The following is a 20,429-nucleotide window of genomic DNA, read 5'->3' on the forward strand; positions in this document are numbered from 1 at the left end:
TAGGAAAACAAGCTTACTCATTCAGAGTCATGCCATTCGGGCTCAACATTGCGCCCAGAATATTCACCAAGCTAGAAGAGACAGTAGTCCAAGGACTAAGAGCTCAGGGGGTAATGTTAGTAGCTTACCTAGACAACTGGCTCATTTGGGCAACCAACGACGAGGAGTGTCGCAAAGCAATAGCCAAGGTAATAGAATTCCGAGAATATCTGGGTTTCCAGATAAACAAGGAAAAGTCCTGTCTCATTCTGGCGTCCCCCTTTCAATGGTTGGGAATCCAATGGGACCTAACCTCACACAAACTATCTCTCCCATCAAAGAAGTGCTATGAGACAGTTCCTCAGGAACAAAAGGGCTTCTCGTCGTACCCAAGAGAGAATTCTTGGTTCTCTTCAGTTTGCCTCAATAACAGACATCCTATTGAAAGCCAGGCTGAAGGATATCAATTGAGTTTGGCGGAAAAGAGCCAACAACAAATTCAGAGACAAGATCTCTCTGATTCCGCCGATATTAAAGAAAAGACTCCGTCCATGGACGGAAGTCCGGAGTCTCTCCAAATCAGTGCCACTGCTATTTCCCCCACTGTCTCTGATAGTCCACACAGACACCTCTCTGAGCGGTTGGCGGGGGGCTACTCCCAGTACAAGAAGGTTCAAGGAACGTGGTCGAATACATTCTGCCAGTTCCACATCAACGTCCTAGAAGCAATGGCCATTTTTCTGACCTTAAAACGTCTAGCTCCAGTCACGAACAGTCATGTAAGACTAGTCTCGGACAGCGCAGTGATAGTTCAATGATAAACAGAGGGGCTCCAAGTCGAGCAAAGTAAATCATGTAATGATTGCAATTTTTTTCATTAGCAACGAAAAATCATTGGCACCTGTCAGCTACTCACCTGGCAGGAGTACGGAATGTCATTGCAGACTCACTATCCAGAACAACTCCGCTGGAGTCGGAGTGGTCCTTGGACACGAAGTCATTCCGTTGGATTTGCAATCAAATCCCGGGCCTTCAGGTAGACCTGTTTGTCACGGAGTCCAATCACAAACTCCCATGTTATGTGGTTCCCAATCTGGACCCTCTAGCTCACGCCACAGATGCGATGTCCATAGACTGGAACAATTGGCAGAAGTTTTACCTATTTCCGCCAGTAAACCTCCTGATGAAAGTCCTGCACAAACTCAGATCTTTCGCAGGACAGGTAGCTTTGGTTGCACCCAACTGGCCGAAGAGCAATTGGTTTCCTCTCCTACTAGAGTTGACCCTCCTTCCCAGACGGATTCCCTATCCAGAACTGACTCAAATAGTACAAGCTCAAACTGTGTCAGCTTCCTCAAGAATTCTAAATACCCTAACTTTATGGACTTCATGAAGTTTGCGGCACAGAAGGATGCTAGTGTCGATCCACTAAACATCCTGTTCGTAGAATCAGATAAAAAAGAATCAACACTCAGACAGTATGATTCTGCAGTAAAGAAATTGGCCATCTTTCTAAAAGAATCAGATGCCCAAAGGATAACTACGAATCTGGCAATTTCGTCCCTACGACTAAATCTACCTTAAGGAAGATTTTTCAGCTTGGCTTTAATATTGATTTGACAGATTCGTACTTCTCATCTATCCCTCGAGCATGTGCCCGTCTGAGACCAGTGGACCGCCCCCACACGGTCTCCTGGTTTTTAAACGACATACTCAAGTTGGCTTCAGACACTGATAATGAATCATGCTCATATATAACCCTTCTCAGGAAAATATTATTTTTAATGAGTCTGGCTTCAGGCACCAGAATATCTGAACTGTCAGCTCTTTCTAGAGACCCAAATCACATTGATTTCCTCTCGTCGGGTGAAATTCTGCTCTCCCCAGATCGGAAATTCTTAGCAAAGAATGAAGACCCACAAAACAGGTGGGCTCCATGGAAGATTATAACTCTCACACAGGACTCATCATTGTGTCCTATTGTCACATTGAAATCTTATCTGGGCAGAACTTCTGAAAAGTCTTCAGGTCCTCTTTTTATTAGAGAAAAAGGCGGAACCATTTCCTTAAAAGGAATCAGACAACAGATCCTTTATTTTATTAAACAAGCCAATCCAGATTCAGTCCCTCACGTCCATGATATCCGGTAAGTGGCTACCTCAATTAATTATTTTCACAATGTGAACTTCGAGGATCTTAAAAAATATAAGGGTTGGAAATCCCCGACAGTATTTAAACGCCACTATCTAAAGAATTTAGAGGCCCTTAAATTTTCAGCAGTGGCTGCAGGGAGCATTGTCTCCCCTGATACAGCCTAGTCTTATAACCCTATTTCCTATTCCTTTATTCTGCTATAAATTTTTTCCCTTGATACTCACTCTCTCCTACCTGCCTTGCTCGTAATCCCTACCTGTCTCCCTTAGGTTCCGGGCTGGTTTGCTTGTCAATCCACTTCCGAACATGTACATAGTTTATATTTGTTATTTTTGTATTCCTTACCTGTTGTTTTCCCAGGATAGTATGGATCTGGTCATATTTGTTCCTACTTTTTTACTATTGTAACTTATCTTACGTTGGTTATTAAAACTTAAAAAATTTTAAGAGAAGATTTTATTTGTATTTTTCCTTATATCTTTTATATTCTGCATTTTACCAAGTTTGTATGGCCAATTCTCTGATACTATTTCATCGGCCGACACAGGTCGAACCCAGAAAAGGGATTTTGACAAAGGAAAAATCTAATTCTGGGGGAAGACCTGTGTTGCCCGGTGAACCCATTCCTCTCTTTTCCTGATCCCCACCCTTTAGCCGGCCCAAGCTTGGGTGCATAATTCAGGAATGAAGCCTTCGGGCGGGAGTTGTAGTAGTAGCTAGCGGAAGGTAGACTTATTGTAGTCCTTGTAATGGCACCTACCTAGAGAGGGGTTTTGAGGGGAATCTTCTAATTGGCAGAAAACCTGTGGTAGTGGCTTCCACTCACCCTTGTGTTTATACCGTGAGCGAGCTGAAGGTAGTAACTTCAGCATTCCATTTAGCTTTTTCTCTGGTATATTTAGCATCTATTTATACCTAGAAATGTGTGCTACAGGATCATTTCACCGGGTGACACAGGTCTTCCCCCAGAAATAGATTTTTCCTTTGTCAAAATCCCTTTTCTAATGCAGTACTGGTATTCTATTTTCCATTATTTACAATTTTCCATTTATAGCCTAATGAGTCTATGTATGTAAAAATAATTTAAAGTTTATGTTCCACTTGAAATTTAATAATTGTACAATTTTTTCTTGTATGAATAATAATTAATATGTATAATTTAAAAAAAGCATGTAACATTAGTGCTCTTCAATGTCCTCTCATTTTTATGTGGAATTCCACGTGAGAATTTTGATGATAACTATTAATTTATTTTTTTTGTATTTTTATCAAAAGTATTTCTATTGTTTTTATAAAAAATTTCATTTCTAGAAGTCATTTACTATAGAATTTCTTGTTTTCTCTTTTTTTACTATGTTCCTTTTTTTACAAACTCTGAGTTGATACTACCTTTCGTAAACTATATTTAAGGTCATTCCATTCTAGTAAAAACATAATCCATCAATAAAATTTCTATAGTATACTCTCTCAATTATTTGGAATAATCGAGTCACGGCCCCATTCAAGCATAAACATTAAATATGCTTATAAACAATAACCATCACATTTTAAACTGAAACCTTGATCCACAATATAGTGATACATTTGCCAAACCTTTCTTGATACAAAGAATGAACGGAGTACGTACAGTAAACCCACAATTATCTAGATTCACATTATCTGAAATGACAATATATTCAGGAACAACAAGACCCCTGGGTCTTTTATGATGGCATGTCAACTGTACGGTAATTGTAATTTTGCATGTATAACTCACTAAAAGGTACAACCTCTCCCCATCCCTATATATTATAACTTGCTCAAATCAGCATAATTTTATATTTTCATCTTTTGAATGGTGTGTTTTTTTTCAAATTTGCCAACCTTAAAATTTGCTCAGTCTCAGGGCATTGTCAGTGTATATTTTTAGCCTGTCTTGTAAGGGCTACAACCTATAACACATGCACACACACACGCAAACCCACTTTCCTTTTTTCATTTTTATTTTATGCTACTCTCCTTTTTATTCTTACTGCATTCTCTCATAATTTTCATTCCATGAAAAAAGATAAAACTATAACCCAAAAGAGATATACATTTGCCACCCATAGCTTGTGAGTGTATAACACACATGCATGCATGCATGCATGCACACACACACACACCCTCCTTTTGATTGAGGGAAGGGGAGAAAAGTTATAAATAGCTCAATGTGCATTTACACATGGTGTGAGAATTTTTTTTTTTAATTTTCTGCATCTACCACAGGAAATTAATAGTGTGCAGGGCTTCTTTTCCAAAAGACAATAATAAAAATATAACAATTTTCCTAAGTTGTTAGTGTTTTTTCTAATTATTTTATTTTATTAAGTAAAGTTATAATTACAGCTCTCACAGAATCATAACAGGTAAAAATTAAAATCAGTAATAAATTTTTACAATACATCCTGGGATGGGGAGCTGTAGCATTCCCCCATGACACCTCAAGTCAAACTGATTTCCCTCTATCTCTACTGTGATACTATAGTTGCTGTGTAAGAGTTGTCAGAAGTCTTTTATGGACAACGAAAGTGATCTGAACACTTTTCCTGCAATATTTATTCAAACTGTATGGCTTAAAATGATGATCGCCACTGGACGATACCTGGAATTTACCCCAAAGCTATAAATAATTGTCAGTTACATAATGGCACCTGCTCACAAAGGGTTCATCTTATTACTGTTATTGCATCATTATGTTATTAAATTATCCTATTCTATTACTGCTGTCATTATTGGTGGTACTTTTAAGTATTCTTTGACTTTGTAACAGGGTGGAAATAGAAATAATTTGAATGTGGTTGGGTAAGTTAATGAGCATTGGTCACTTACTGATTAGTATTGGTCAATTATTATTTGCAGGGAATGTGTGCCAGACACCCTTCCCCCAATAGCTAGAATTCACAAATACTTAGAACTCCTATAAAAATGCTTAAAACTGCCTATTTGTTAGTCCAAACTCAAGGAAATAAACCACTAAATATGCTTATACCCGGTTTTTAAATAGTTTTATCACAAAAAATGCATTTAATCATGAAATTGATATGAAAATTCAGTAATTTGCAGATATTTCTCAGAAAAATACTGCAAATACGTGAACTTCCCGCGAATAATGGGTATATAATGTGAGAGTCCGTGAATAGCAGGGGTCGACTGTATACCCAACCTAGGTTTCTGGGGCATTCTTAGTCTTTGGAACCAGGTGGGAATGGGAACTGATAAAAAATATGCAAAAGCATTATTTTCTGCAAAATTCCATTAAAACAATGAAAACATTCATTTTTACCTGTTTTTAAAATTTCACATTTTTCTAAAAACTTCAAAGCCATTCTAACCTTGATGATGATGACCACTCTTTTCGTTGTCTGGAAAAATTATGTCCTTTGTGATACAAACTATTTGATGTTGATAGCTTTTTACCATTTTGTGGTAAACTTTAACTTTGTCTCATTTCCCTTTTTTAGAAACAATCACTTAAGGCCATCCTGAAGTTAGTCCCTCATACAGACAGTATTTTCATTGTGTTTTAATATAAGATTAAGTGATATATACAAAGTCTATCAACCTCTTTAAACCCTGCTTTTCTCACAACCTGATGGTAGCCAGTATCACTTTCTATTTAGGGATTTTTGTAGCGTAATGATAATAATATTCATCATCTACAAGATATCTAAAAATGTTGTACAATAAGAACAAGAGAAAATGTTCTCATCTAATAAATGGATTAGAAATGATGCTGTATTGATTACAAGAAAAACTTGGTTGCTTTTGTTCAGACTTGCAAAAAATTATTTAAACATTTATACTTACACACAACAATTTTTCATTTCATACTGTGAGAACAATTCCATGCCAATTACAGCAAAGAAGTAATACGTAATGATAATCACAACAATCGCAGACAACACACGAGGAAGAAGGATGAAAAGGGTCTGGAAGACATCTCTGTAGCGTCTTCTTATCCGAAACAGTCTTAGTAACCTAAAAAGATAAAAATTTTCTAAACATCTAGCAATAAAAAACTATTCCACTTCATATTCTTTTCCTCATTCAGTAGTTCCTCCTTCAGTAAATTACAACCTGACTAAAATCTATGGCAGAATAGCATTTATCTGCTGATCTTTTAATACTTTATACTAAAACTGGTATGCACTGACCTTTGTAAGAACTAATCTAAACACTAATATTCATGAAGAAATAAATCTTGCCAAATTATTTCACATAACTTACATTATTCAGGACTTTCCCAGATACTTTTAAAACTAACCTTAATGGTCGCAGGATCACTATATAGAAGAAGGAACTGGAAAATTGCTCTGCAATGATTCCAGCAATTGCCAGTAAAGTTACGATAAAATCATACACGTTCCAACCACATCCAAAATATTCTTTAAGGCCAAGTCCAATCATCTTGATATTAGCTTCTAATACATAAACTGCAAAAAGAATTGAGATTTAGATAATAAACCTAAACCATTGTAATGCATTATTTTAGATTCAGAGGTCTAGATAAAATGACAAATTTTCAATCACTTTGTATTTTTCATAGCTAACAAACCTAAGGGCTTATCAATAGGATAATCTCCAAGCGCCAACTGGTAACTGCTTAAAACAATAAAAGATTGTACAGCAAGGAATCTGTGGAATCTGGCAACTCCTACACGTACAAGGTGAGAGCTGGTCAGAGACCGTGCATCGCACTCTGTGACGCTTCAGTATTTTCCCCAATCCAGGAACTATAAAAAGAGAGAGAGAGAGACGGCTAGAGGTGGCCAGTAAAATGTTAGCTATGAAAATTACAAATTAATTAAAAATTTGTAATTTGTTCATATGCGGAACAAACCTTCGGTCTTAACAATAGGATAGACATATACTTGGAGGAAGGTAAAAGTATCCTAAACCAGCAGGGAGTTAACCCACTTGACCACCCTTCCTGGAAGAACGAGTTCTAAAGAAGGTGGTCCAATGCCCGTGAGAAGATAGATAATTTGATATCTAACAACTCAGCCGTCTGGGTTGAAATACGATATATGATCAGATTTACTGCATTCAGGGAACCCAAAAAAATTCTGACTGTTCATAACAAACCATATTAGCCACAGGGGTTTGTTACCACTCTTCACTCCCCCTTGCTAGAGAGAGATGAGTATTTGCTACTGAATAGTAGGTTTGATTTACTTCAAAAACACAAAAGTAAACTACCAGTATGACTACCTTACCTGTATCAGACCAGTACCAGCATACAAAATGCCTATTCTTCAACCTGCCTGTAGGAAGAAGAAAGGAACAAAGAGAAAGAAAGAGACCAGCTAACTCTCTCATTCTCTCTTCCACACAATCACCTTAGGTAAGACACAAACCGCCCTGTTACTGTTAGGGGCACTGGGTGAATTACACAACTTGTTGGGCAGCCACCACAAGACCCAAGGAAAACATGTCCAAAGACCTGTGGGAAATGTCCTTCAGGTAAAAGGAAGTGAAGATGGATTGACATAACCTGGAACCGGTGTTCAAAATTCTATGAACAGCAAAGTTTTTCTTAAATGCCAGAGAGGAAATTTACCTCCGACGTCATGTGCTCTAGCCTGCACAGACTCAGTGACAGAACTATCAAGAGAGAAGTAAGCCTGCTTAATTGCCTCATGTATCCAGAATGAAATAGTGTTCTTGGAAACTTCCTTTCTGGACTGACCAATGCTAACAAACAGTCTATGACACCTAGGCCTTAGATGACGAGTCCTTTTAAGATAACATTATAAATTTCTGAAAGGACAAAACAAGAGCTCTTGCGGGTCGTTGTCTACAAAGTCATTCAGTTAGGGAATGGAAAAAAGAAGCAAATCTGTCATTGTGCACCAAGGGATTCTGGGTCTTGGCCATGAATTACAGGATAAACTCGAAAGCCACTGACCCCCAACCCCTGGTGTACTTCACATCATAACTAAGGCCATGAAGCGCTCCAACTCTTTTTGAAGAAGCCAAGGCCAACAAGAAAATGTCTTTAAGGTCTGATGATACATGTAGGGGCTCAAATGGAGCTCGAGTGAGACTTCTCAGGACAAGAGAAACATCCCACACAGGCGGCTTGAGTTCCCTTGGAGACCAGGTCTGTTCAAAACCCCTGAACAACAAGGAGATTTCCCAGGATGAACAGATGTCCACACCTTTCAGATGCAGCACCCACCCTAATGCTGCTCTGTAGCCCCTGATAGCAGTAACAGAAAGACCTTTCTCATACCTGAGCAAGATAAAAAAAAACCTGCTATATGCTGAACAGAGGCTTTGAGTGGAGAGAAGCCCCATTGATGATACCAATCACAGTAGACTGCCCATTTCTTTTGGTACACTATTGAAGAGGACTTCCTGAGGTAACTGGACATACGCCCCTCTGCCCCGAGAAAAACCTCTCACTCGGAGGAGATACTCGATTGTCTCCATCTCAGAAGAGATAGGGATTCAATCGATGAATGAAACCTTTTGACAAGAGGCTGACAAAGAAGTTGCCACCACATGGGTATCTCTCTTGGAACTTCTGACAGAAGAGACAGAAGGTCTGGGAACCACTCTGCTTGAGGCCACAGAGGAGTCACCAAAGCCATCCTGAGATTTCAAGAATTCATACTCCTGTTCAGAACTTGACGGATCAAGCAAAACGGAGGGAAGGCATAAACCTCGAGGTTGTCCCAAGGGTGATGGAAGGTGTCCTCTGCCAGAACAAAAGGATCCGGGACCACAGAACAGTAAACTTCCAATTTCTTGTTGAAGTGAGTTGAGAAGAGGTCTAGCATAGGTCTCTCCGAAACATGAAAAAACCTGCCCACCACGACCTGATGCAGAGACCACTCCATGCCCAGGATTTAATTCCGACAACTCAGCCTGTCGGTGACCATATTCCTCTTGCCTGGAACGTACCTGGCAGAGAGCTCCACTGAGTTGTTGCTTGCCCATTGGTGTAAGTCGACTGTCAATTCAGCTCCAAAGCGTTGTGTAGCAGCTTGTCTCCTACACTCCAAATGCCTGATACAAGGGGATCTTCCAGATGAGCACCCCAACCGGTGATGGAGGCATCTGAAAACAGGAGGAAGTTGGAGGGGGAGAATGCAGAGGGATTCCCACCAAGAGATTCTGGGCATCCTACCACCAACGTAGGTCTTGCTTCACCTCTTCGGACAGAGGGACTTTCTGCCAGGGTGAATCTCCCACCAGGGACCAGAAGTCTTTCAGTTGCCACTGTATAGACCAAAGATGAAGTCAACCATGAGGGACCAGCTTCTCCAGAGAAGACAAAATTCCCAGAAGGACCTGCCACTGGTGAGCTTGCTGTTCAGGTTGTGACAAGAACTTGCGCACCATTAACCGAAACTTCTCTAACCTTTGGTCTGACGGAAAAACCCTTGACGTTGCTGTATATATAACCATATCTAGTTAAAGAGCTTTCTGGCTGGAAAACAGATTTGACTTTTCTAGGTTTACCATTATGCCTAGCTCCCGACAAAACTGAAGATGACGGTCTCTGTCCTGAAGCAGTTTCTCCTTGGAGCTTGTTAATACCAGGCAGTCGTTGAGGTACCTTAACAAGCATGAGCCCACGTCAAAATGAGGGCAAAGACCCTTGTGAACACCTGAAGGTACGTGGTCAACCCGAAGCATAGGACCTTGAACTGGTAGATCTGCTCTCCCAAAGTGAAGCAAAGAAATTTTCTGGACAAAGGGTGAAGAGGAATCTGGAAGTAAGCATCCTTTAAGTCTACTAACAGCAAGAAGTCGTTGTCCCTTATTGCTGCCAACACCGACCGAGGTGCCTCCATCCTGAACCTTGCCTTCCTGACAAAATGATTCAGGTTGAAAAGGTTGATTACCGGTCTCCAGACATCTGTCACTTTTGATACTAGGAAAATGCCACTGTAAAATCCTGGAGAAGGACGCTTTACTTCTTCTATCATAACCTTGTTCAGTATTTTCAACACTTCCTTCCCAAGAGCCAAGAGCTTCAGGGAGTCGTGAGCATATATCCAATTGAGAAGGGGTCTGTCCGAGACGGGGGAGAGAAGTTGAATGGTAGTAGATATCCCGCCTGAAGAACATCTACTACCCATTTCTCCACTCCATATTTTTACCACTTGGCTTACTGGCCAGCCAGGCATCCCCCTATCCATGGCAATGGAGAGGGAGAGGTGCTCATTCTATTAACGAAACCCTCTACTCTTTCCTCTAGAGCCCCTCCTAGGCTTGTAGGGGTGGGATTGAAAGGGATGTTGTTGTTTCTTTGCCTTGGTTTGTGAGGTAGATTGAGAGACCCTCACATACATTGAACTATTAGAAGATTTGTCAGGCGAAGATCTCGCCTGTCGCTGAGGAGGAGGTGGAGGAGGGCGTCATGAACAAGCCTCCGACTTAGATACTGCCTGATGGGCTAGCCTTTCTTTAGTATCTGCATGTCGTCGATTGATCGCATCATCTCATTCAGTCATCGGAAACAGAAACTGTGAATCAAGGAGAGCCCCATTCCTGAGAGCTGACAAAGACTCAGTCCACTGAACCTGCAACCTCTGACAGCGCTGTGTCTCCTGGCCAGGAGCTGGTTGGCCCACAAGGTTGCACCAAGTTGGCCCAGGTATGAAATAGTTTTAGCACTGGACTGTAACAGTCTAGCAAGTGAAGAAGAACTTACTATATACCTCCCTGAGACCTATCAGTAGCAATCCTGGCTATCGCGCAATGGACCACAAGTCCAGCCAGGAGACAGTCTGGAAGATGGAAGCTGCAGTATTCTCCATAGCTAAGGCCTCTTACGATGAAAAAGATGAACCTTCCACCTAACCTGCTCCAGGGTTAGACCAGGCTTAAGACAGATAACGTCCGGGTTAAGGTGACGGGAGATCAAATGCACTACACTATTGGAGTAGTACTTCCAATGCCGCACAAGAGGAGGAGGTAGAAACTTGGATGACCTATTTGAATGCAGAGAGCCATCTCGGTCCAACACTAAAGTGTTCACACGTTGCAAGACAGACTGAGAATATATTAACAATAAAGTGCATTATTTGATCTGCAAAAATAAAATTCAAACACACACCAAGAGAATTACCATTACTCTGGAATATTCCTGAAATTTTAACATTATATCTGTACTCAGTCCTCTTCCCCACCACAAAAAAAGGGAAACCTGAAGTATACTTTTAAAAATCAAGGTTTAAAAATAACAAATTCTACACAGTATTTAAATCATTTCAGCACTAAAAGATAATTCACTTTTATAACTGGTACAATTGTGTAAGGGAACCAACAATACCAATTCTGAACTGTAATCAACTCATCTATTCCCTAGCAAACTAATGGGATGTTTTACAAGGATATACGCATGTGGACATCATCAGCAACTACCCTTGTACACTGAAAATGTCTACATATATCAAAAACTGGTATTTCTATCTGATAGCAATTTCATCACAGACAAAACACTTCCGTGAATAGTATTAAAAAGTGATTTACAGGTAGTTCACAAGCAAAAATATTGAATAAGTCTCCTTCTGTATATAATAAACTATCAAATATCTTGGTCTGTTTGAAAAAGGAGTAGAATACAAAGTGCCGGGATCTTCAGGTCATCCAGGGTGTACATAAATGCACCCAGTTCACCACTGCAGTTGTGGCCACATTTGCTGACTTTATTCACAACAAGGACAGTTTACCAGTTTCAGGGAAAAGTCGAGTGCCTTTAGGTCCAAAAACGCAGTCTTGCAAATTAGCCAAGGACAGAAATGGTTACAGAACTATTGTGAGCTTGTCTCACACATGAAAAATTTTGCAAAAGGTATCTGACCATGACTAAGTTCATATGCAGAACAGGTTTTTTCCCAAGGATTGGACTAGTCTTAAAACTTTGTCAGTTACCAGTGACTCCTACTGCTCCTCCTGGGAAAGTAAAGAATTAGATGTGGCAAGAACCTCTACTCACAAAGGATACACTGTTGTTTAGACAAAACCACAAATGATGGAACAACTATAGTCTAACAACCAACAAACACTTCTGGAATTAATGCTGCTCAAAATTCTAGGATGTTCTTCACATCTGTAGCAAGGGATAACTCCAACATCCTACTATGGTCAAAGAGGGGAAATCTTTGGGACAGAGTTCCATTCTGGAAGCTTCTTTTGCAGGTTGGGGCAAACACTGCAGCTGTAATATCTTAATGTAACTAAAAACAAGGCTTCTCCCTACATTAATTGAGCTGTTTCCTCATTGACCCTGGTTGTGAACTGACAATGTATTGGGACTGGCAGTGGTGCACTCCTTAACAAACTGAGGAAGTCCTGGAAGTGGATGGGCAACGACAGATTGAATTTCTAGGTGGGGATATTGAGGCCAGCAATATCACTAGTGAAGGAGAAGGGTTCTTTTTGTCTGTTGGGATTTAACAGCATTCCAAGTGAAAGCACTGTCATTACAAAACTGAGATCACAGGCAATGAGGAAGTACTGAAAACTTCCATCACTAAGGCATGAGTTTTGCCTTGTACCAAACATTAGTTGCAATATAATCCTCTGGAGCTGGAACATGGGAGTAGGAAAATTTCATGCTAATGATAATCATCATCACTATAAATAAACATTAATGATGAGTGCTGAGAATGGCAAATACCAAACAAATTTTCCCCCATAAAGAATACATAATGTAAAATGAATTCATTCATACTAGACCATCCCAGAAAATGTTACTTTATATTATAATATTTTATGCACAGATGGGCTTCTATTTTCTTAAAAATTTAACAACTGTATAAAATGTAAATGAAGATGAATCTGGCATAATTTCTTTCAAAGATAAGTTTCAAATACTCTATATACAGTGTTGTCTGAAAGTTGGACAATCATTAAAGATACCTTAAGACTAAGTCTTTAATATTATTTCTTATTAGATTCATTACTCCATAATGCCTACAATGTATACCTAAGATAATAGGTTTCACAGACAATAATAAATTACTGACCACAACTTTGGCTGCTTTATTGGCATTTCAATGTTCTTTTATGGGCCTTTTACTGTGCAGGAATCTAGCATATTTCAACACAAGTGCTTATACTGCTTTCATAAAATTTGTGGACTGAAAACTTAATTTGTTGAACAAAGGGACTTAAATGAAATTATTTTGAAAGACTTCCAAAGCATTTTTAGTCACTAATGATTACATCTTTCTGGGCTTCATGATTATATTAACATGAACTGTTGACCATATACGTATCACATCCTGTAACACTGGCCTTATCAAACACTATTTTGCATCTATATTAGTGGAGATAAGCAAGATATGACTACGTATTCCAATGCTAAGTGTACAGCGGCACAGAATAGCCATAGATGCGGTATTCTAAACACTAACCACACTTCCTCATATTTCACTGCAATACAAAAACATTAGCAAAACAAACTTTCCATTTTTATTGCAATGGAAAGTGTTGTTTCTGTTATAATGCCAACATAGCAACTTATCAATACACTGACAAGTGGTGTACCATAAGTTAATCCTTGACTCCATACTAAAGATACATAGAAAACAGATCATCCATGTTCAAACACCTATACTCAATCAGTATTCTAATACTAACATCTCATTTCCTTGATTGCAGTTACAGTGCTTAGGTGAAAATGAACAAGAATTCATCAAAGCAACAAGTGGAATCTATAAAGGATTTGATTCTTACTTACAAACAACAAATGCCACTTGGGCCCAACTGACATTAACATCATAAGAGATGGGCTCCCCACTCGCCGAGATCATGATAGTAGTAACCAAGAGGGTAATGCCATTCACAATGATAACGAAATCTGCAAAGAACAAAAAATCACCACTTCATGTTTAAGTACCAACACACATAAGAGAATTTTACCAGGTCTTTATGGTAAATACAGATAATTAATACAGAAAAGGGCAAAGTATAATGATAAATTGAACAAACCTGCTTAATTACTGACAGAATATTTTAACTTACAGCCCCCAGAATTGATCCAATAATCCACTCTAATGTATCCACATTCAAAAATTCAACTCCAGTGTCTAAGAACTAATGAATTTTGTCAGTCAACCACTAACCATTTCAAGCCCGTTATCACACGTTTTCTTGAATATTTTTGAAATGTCAGCTGTATCTGCTTGATAAATTGGCACAGCATGTTTTAGACCCTCTAGTAATTTTGGGCAATATAATGGAGTACAGGAATTAATTGGTTAAGGCAATTTACGCTTGAATTTTTCAATTTCCTTAAGGGGGCCGGCCGGCTAATGCCGTTTTTTAACAACAGGACTTTGACATTCATACCACTTAATAAGGTGACTTGGGACATCTCCAAACCGCATATGATTTTCGCCTCTGACCTTCGGTTTTGTGACGGCAGGGCAATTTATCCCGAAAATAACCATTTTTCAAATTCTATCTCCTCCTTTGATATTTAATATTAAGACCTGGGATTACTACCATATATAGACCTGATGTAGACCTCCAATCGAATGGAGAGTTTTTTTTCTAAAAGTCATTTTTTTCGCTAGATATGAATTTTTCAATATGGTAAAAAAATAAACCCTATAAATCACGAGAAAAAAATTTATAAAAAAAAAGACGAAACAAAAATTGGAAAAAAGGGCTCTATTTGATTGTTCTATAATGTCTTTCTGAGTTATATACCAAATTCCAATGTTATAGCTTTAAAACTAAGTGAGGAGATAGATTTGAAGGTCAATAAGTATAGTTTTGAGATACAGTCGTTCAAAGTTTTCCTTCGTATTTCTATAAAGACAATGTTAATAAATATTGATTATTATGAATGTATATTTCTTTTTTGTGTATTAATAAACCAATACTATTTTATTTATCATAATTTAATCATAAATGATGATCCCTTTGCTCATATATCGTAGCCTGGGGCACTGCTTGAGGCAAGATGGGGCACTCCTTCCTACGTAACCCCCTCTCTCCCCTTCACTAACTCGGCTTATTACAGCGAATTTTCTTCTGTATGTTAGCGATATGTTTTTCTTGTATTTTCCTCTTTGGCATGATGACATTCTTGCCGAAACAAAGATAAACAAACGTAAATGCAAGAGAATGTCAGAGGTGAGACTCGAAGGTGTACTCTCTTTTTACAAAGACAATTTGATAAATCATTATTATTATGAATTTCATATTCCATTTTGGGTATTGAAAAACCAAAACTATGTTATTTATCATAAATGAAGATCTCTTTGCTCAAAGATCGTAGCCTTGGGCACAGTGTGATGTGTGCTGTCAGGCAAGAAGGGGGCGTTACTAAGCAACCCTCCCCTCTCTCTTCACTAACTACGCGTATATTATGATATTCTGTAATAATACGTGAGCAATTTTTCTTCGTCTGTATGTTAGCGAGATGTTTTCCTTGTCTTTTCCTCATTGGCATGATGAACTTCTTGCTGAAACATACATAAACATACGAAAAAGCAAGCGAATGTCACGAGGTGAAACTCGAACGTGTAATCTACTTGAAGTCTATGGTCCAACTGATTCATGATTGAACCAGATACTCGCTTATGCGAGCCACGGAATCTCTACAGATGCCATTTCTCACAATTTCTTTGCCAATAATTATCAAAATTTACGATAACAGAAGAAATATTGCATTTTATTGTAAGGATGAATGTTTTAGGCTTATTGAGTTATGTTTACTAATTACCCTGTGACTACGAAGGTAAGAGGAATTTTGACGAAATATTTCGTATACGTATTCTCAATTGCCATATGAAGCTCCATGAATTTTTTCATGACTTTGCATTTTTCGCCCTATACCACAATATATAGGGGTTCCGGCCAGCCCCCTTAACATTCGTTGCAGATATCTGAACACCTGTCCTTGACTTAGCTAAAGAGTTAGGAAAGAAGCCCCACCCACTCTTTTCTCATTCTGTCTCAATCTTATGAATGGAAAAGTGTACTATGACATGACTTTTTATTTTATATATCCAAATTAGTTTATAAAGTGGTACCTCGACATACGAAATTAATCCGTTCCGAGGCGGCCTTCGTAATCTGAGCTTTTCGTATCTTGAACCGCATTTTACATATAAATTGCCTAATTTATTCCAAGCCCTACAAAAACACCCCAGTAAATTTTATAATAAAGCTAAACTGACCAATAAACAATGAAATACAACAATTGGGACCATTCAATACATAACTTAATAAGTACTACTAATATGTACCTGTAAGTAAAGTGTATTAGTGTACATGTTATACAAGAAATATTGTAAGTACATACGTATGTATGTAGTAAAATGTGGAACCTTACTTTCAAGTGAGGCTATCTCCGAACGTGGCGACAGAGGAGGAGGACAAATGGCAGAAAATTTGTTCCGTACTACGTACACTTAACGAAACACATTAAAAATGTCAGGAAACAAACTAAACTTTATGAAACACATTAACAAAACCGTAACACTTAACTTTACAAAAGACTTAAAATTAAATTTTTATTTAATTTTTTTTATTTTTACATTTTTTGTCTTTTAGTATCTATATATATATATATATAATATATATATATATATATATATATATATATATATTATCTTATTTTTTATTTTTACAAAATTTCAATTTCTTCACCACTTTCAACTTTCTGTTTTTTCGTAGTATCAATTGGATCTTCCTTTTTGCTGACTCTTACTAAAGGCCTCTTTAAAAAATAACTATCCAAGGAAGATTGCTTCTGCCTACTTTTCACAATGTTCCTGAAACGACTCGGGCAAATGTCATCGAACTGCGCAAGCATAAGACTTGTGTAAGCCTTTTTGGGGTGTCTCTTTTCTACAAATGATTGCACCTTATGAAAAGCCGCTAGGGCATCCTTAATTTCTGCTGTTGTCATAGGGTCGTCCTCCTCTTCCTCGCCGCTGCTAGAGAACTCTTCTTGAACGACGTTATGTTGCATGGCCTCCAACTCCTTCAGGTCATCTGTCGTAAGCTCCTCTTGGTGTTCCTCGAGAAGGCCATTGATGTCGTCCTCGTCAACAACAAGCCCCATGGACTTGCCGAGTGCAACGATCTCGTCAAGATCTGGTTGCGAAACAGTTTCAGGATCGTCAACCGTTTCTGAATCTGCACCAGATTCGCCCACGTCAAATCCCTCGAAGTCTCAGATCCGATATGGCATCAGGCCAGAGCTTCCTCCACGAAGAATTCAAGGTTCGCCTCGAAACCTCCTGCCAAGCTTGATCGATGAGTCAGATGCATATCACAACATCGAAATGCTCCTTCCAAAATTGACGCAAGGTGAGGTTTGTGGTATCAGTGATGTCGAAACATCTCTTGAAAAGATCTTTTGTATACAGCTTCTTGAAGTTTGATATTACTTGCTGGTCCATGGGCTGGAGGAGAGGGGTGGTGTTAGGCAGAAGATAAAGAACCTTGATAAAAGAATACTCCACTAGGATATCTTCCTCGAGGCCAGGAGGGTGAACAGGGGCATTGTCCAACAACAGCAGACATTTCAGAGGGAGCCGCTTCTCTTCCAAGAATTTCTTCACTGTCGGGCCAAAACACAGATTTACCCACTCCGTGAACAAAAGTCTCGTTACCCAGGCTTTCGCATTAGCCCTCCACATCACTGGAAGCTTCTTCTTTAGCCCTTTGTGGGCCTTGAAGGCTCAAGGAGTCTCCGAATGATACATAAGTAGGGGCTTCACCTTGCAATCCCCACTGGTGTTCGAGCAAAGTGTGAGCGTAAGTCTGTTTTTCATAGGCTTATGCCCGGGTAGCTTCTTCTCTTCCTCTGTGATGTACGTCCGACGAGGCATTTTTTTTCCAAAAAAGGCCAGTCTCATCACAGTTGAAGACTTGCTGAGAACTGTAGCCTTCCTTGATCGTCATCTTGTCGAACGTCTTAATAAAGGGATTTTGACGTAGGAAAAATCTATTTCTGGGCTCAGCCTGTGTCGCTCCGTGAAATAGGTTACTTTAGCACTATTTCTAAGGTAAAATATTGCTATAATACCAGAGAAAAGCTAAATTGGAAATGCCAGATTATTCAGGCTCGCTCACCTTTATCATAAGGTGTCGGTATGGTTTCTGGGGCAAGTGAAACCACTACCACAGGTCCTTTTCCATTTAGCCTCTTCCTACATCAAAAAACCTCCACTAAAGAGGAGCCGACCTAAGGCTCACTACTCGCTACCGTTACGGCTAGCGCCTCTGACATAATTTTATTTCAGGTGGATCTCTTCGCCACGGAGTCGAACCACAAACTCCCTTGTTATGTGGCCCCCAACCTGGACCCTCTGGCTTATGCCACGGACGCGTTGGCTATAGATTGGAATCAATGGAAGAAGATTTACCTTTTTCCTCCGGTGAATCTTCTCCTGAAAGTTCTGAACAAGCTCAGGACATTCAAGGGTCACATCACTCTGATAGCTCCCAATTGGCCCAAGAGCAATTGGTTCCCTCTTCTTCTGGAGTTGGGACTCCGACCTCAACGGATTCCCAACCCCAGACTATCACAACTAGTGCAAATGCGGACTGTGTTCGCTTCCTCAGGAATTCAGAAAGCCCTAACTAGCCCTAGCCCAGCACAGAGGGATGCTGATATCGATCCTCAGAACATCATGTTCTTAGAATCTGATAAACGTGAATCAGCCCTTCGTCAATATGATTCAGCAGTTAAAAAACTGGCTGCATTCCTGAGGGACTCTAATGCACAAACCATGACCACAAGTCTTGCAATATCCTTTTTCAGATCATTATTTGAAAAAGGTTTGGCAGCTACTACCATTACTACCAAATCGGCTCTTAAAACAGATTTTCCAATTCGGATTCAAGATGGATTTAACAGATTCATACTTTACATCTATCCCCAGAGCTTGCGCCAGACTCAGACCTACTGAGAGGCCCAAGTCGGTGTCATGGTTCTTAAATGATGTTCTTAAGTTAGCCTCGGATACTAATAGTACCTCGTGTGACTATCTAGCCCTATTGAGGAAAACACTATTCCTCATAAGTTTGGCCTCAGGAGCCAGAATATCAGAACTGTCGGCTTTATCTAGAGACCCAGGTCATATAGAGTTTCTCCCTTCAGGAGAAGTGTTACTTTCTCCAGATCGCCAATTTCTTGCAAAAAATGAGGATCCATTAGATAGGTGGGCCCCCTGGAAGATTGTTCCGCTTCCGCAGGACCCATCCTTATGTCCAGTCACTTCATTGAAAGCATACTTAGACAGGACCACCCTGATATCTTTTGGCCCTCTGTTCATTAGAGAAAAAGGTGGCACTATTTCCCTAAAAGGAAAAGGCAACAAATTTTATATTCTATCAAACAAGCCAACCCGCAGTCCTTCCCACGGGTACATGATATTAGAGCTATAGCTACCTCAATAAACTTTTTCCAACATATGAAATTTGAAGATCTGAAGAAGTACACTGGCTGGAAGTCTCCGACAGTATTCAAACGCCATTATCTTAAGTCCTTAGAAGCCACTTTCGTGTCCGAGCTGGCTGCCTCTCCATGCCGCACCACCGAATGGATGCCAGTTCATTTATGGAATTTTTCGAACCACCCATGAGAAGCCTTGAACTCTGGGGTTGGCGTCGATGTCCCTTCTCCTCCATTGTCTTTGGCCTGGGCAATCAAATTGCCAAAAATAGCGCTGGCCTTGTGGCAGATTGCTGTCTCCGTTATCGTATTGCCAGCAATTTCTTTGTCTTTCATCCAGACAAGAAGCAGCCTTTCCATCTCATTGTGCACGTGGCTCCTCTTGCTAGACAAAATAGTCACACCCTTGGAAGGTGTAGCTGCTTTGATGGCTTCCTTCTGCTTAAGGATGATGCCTATCGTCGATGGATTTCGGCCACATTCCTTAGCAATCACACTCAATCGCATGCCAGCTTCATACTTCTTGATAATCTCCATCTTTGTCTCCAAAGAAAGCATCCTCTTCTTTCCGTGAACTTCAACTTTTTGGGACCCATGACTACGTATATACTGTACGTAATTAAGTTATGTAGTACGTATACGTATGTACTAAAGTTCTCACACAACACAATAAAGTAGTACTACAACGAAATCACTAACAAATTTACTTTAATAAACGAAATCGTATAGAACGAAGGAATTCGGCGTGAATATAGAAACAATGCTGCTACCGAGTGGCCAAAAAAGCACGCCGCTATGTAGATGCATGATGTGATAGATGCTGGCCAATAAGAGAGCAGGATCTTATGGCAGTGACAAGCATCAGGAACCAATGGGAGAGCGGGAGGAT

General features: G+C 39.5%; 1 protein-coding gene across 1 annotated transcript in view; it reads right to left on the bottom strand.

The window, feature by feature from the left end:
• The window catches only part of LOC135219761 (two pore channel protein 1-like), a gene marked incomplete in the record, with an annotated part of 767,111 nt that overhangs the window by 217,403 nt on the left and 529,279 nt on the right, over positions 1–20,429 (bottom strand). Inside the window, 3 exon segments of the mRNA XM_064256806.1 lie at positions 5,962–6,132; positions 6,419–6,587; positions 13,859–13,978. Of these exon segments, the coding sequence (XP_064112876.1) occupies positions 5,962–6,132; positions 6,419–6,587; positions 13,859–13,978 (460 nt within the window).

This window comes from Macrobrachium nipponense, chromosome 1, assembly GCF_015104395.2.
Source record: "Macrobrachium nipponense isolate FS-2020 chromosome 1, ASM1510439v2, whole genome shotgun sequence".
Lineage (NCBI taxonomy): Eukaryota > Metazoa > Arthropoda > Malacostraca > Decapoda > Palaemonidae > Macrobrachium > Macrobrachium nipponense.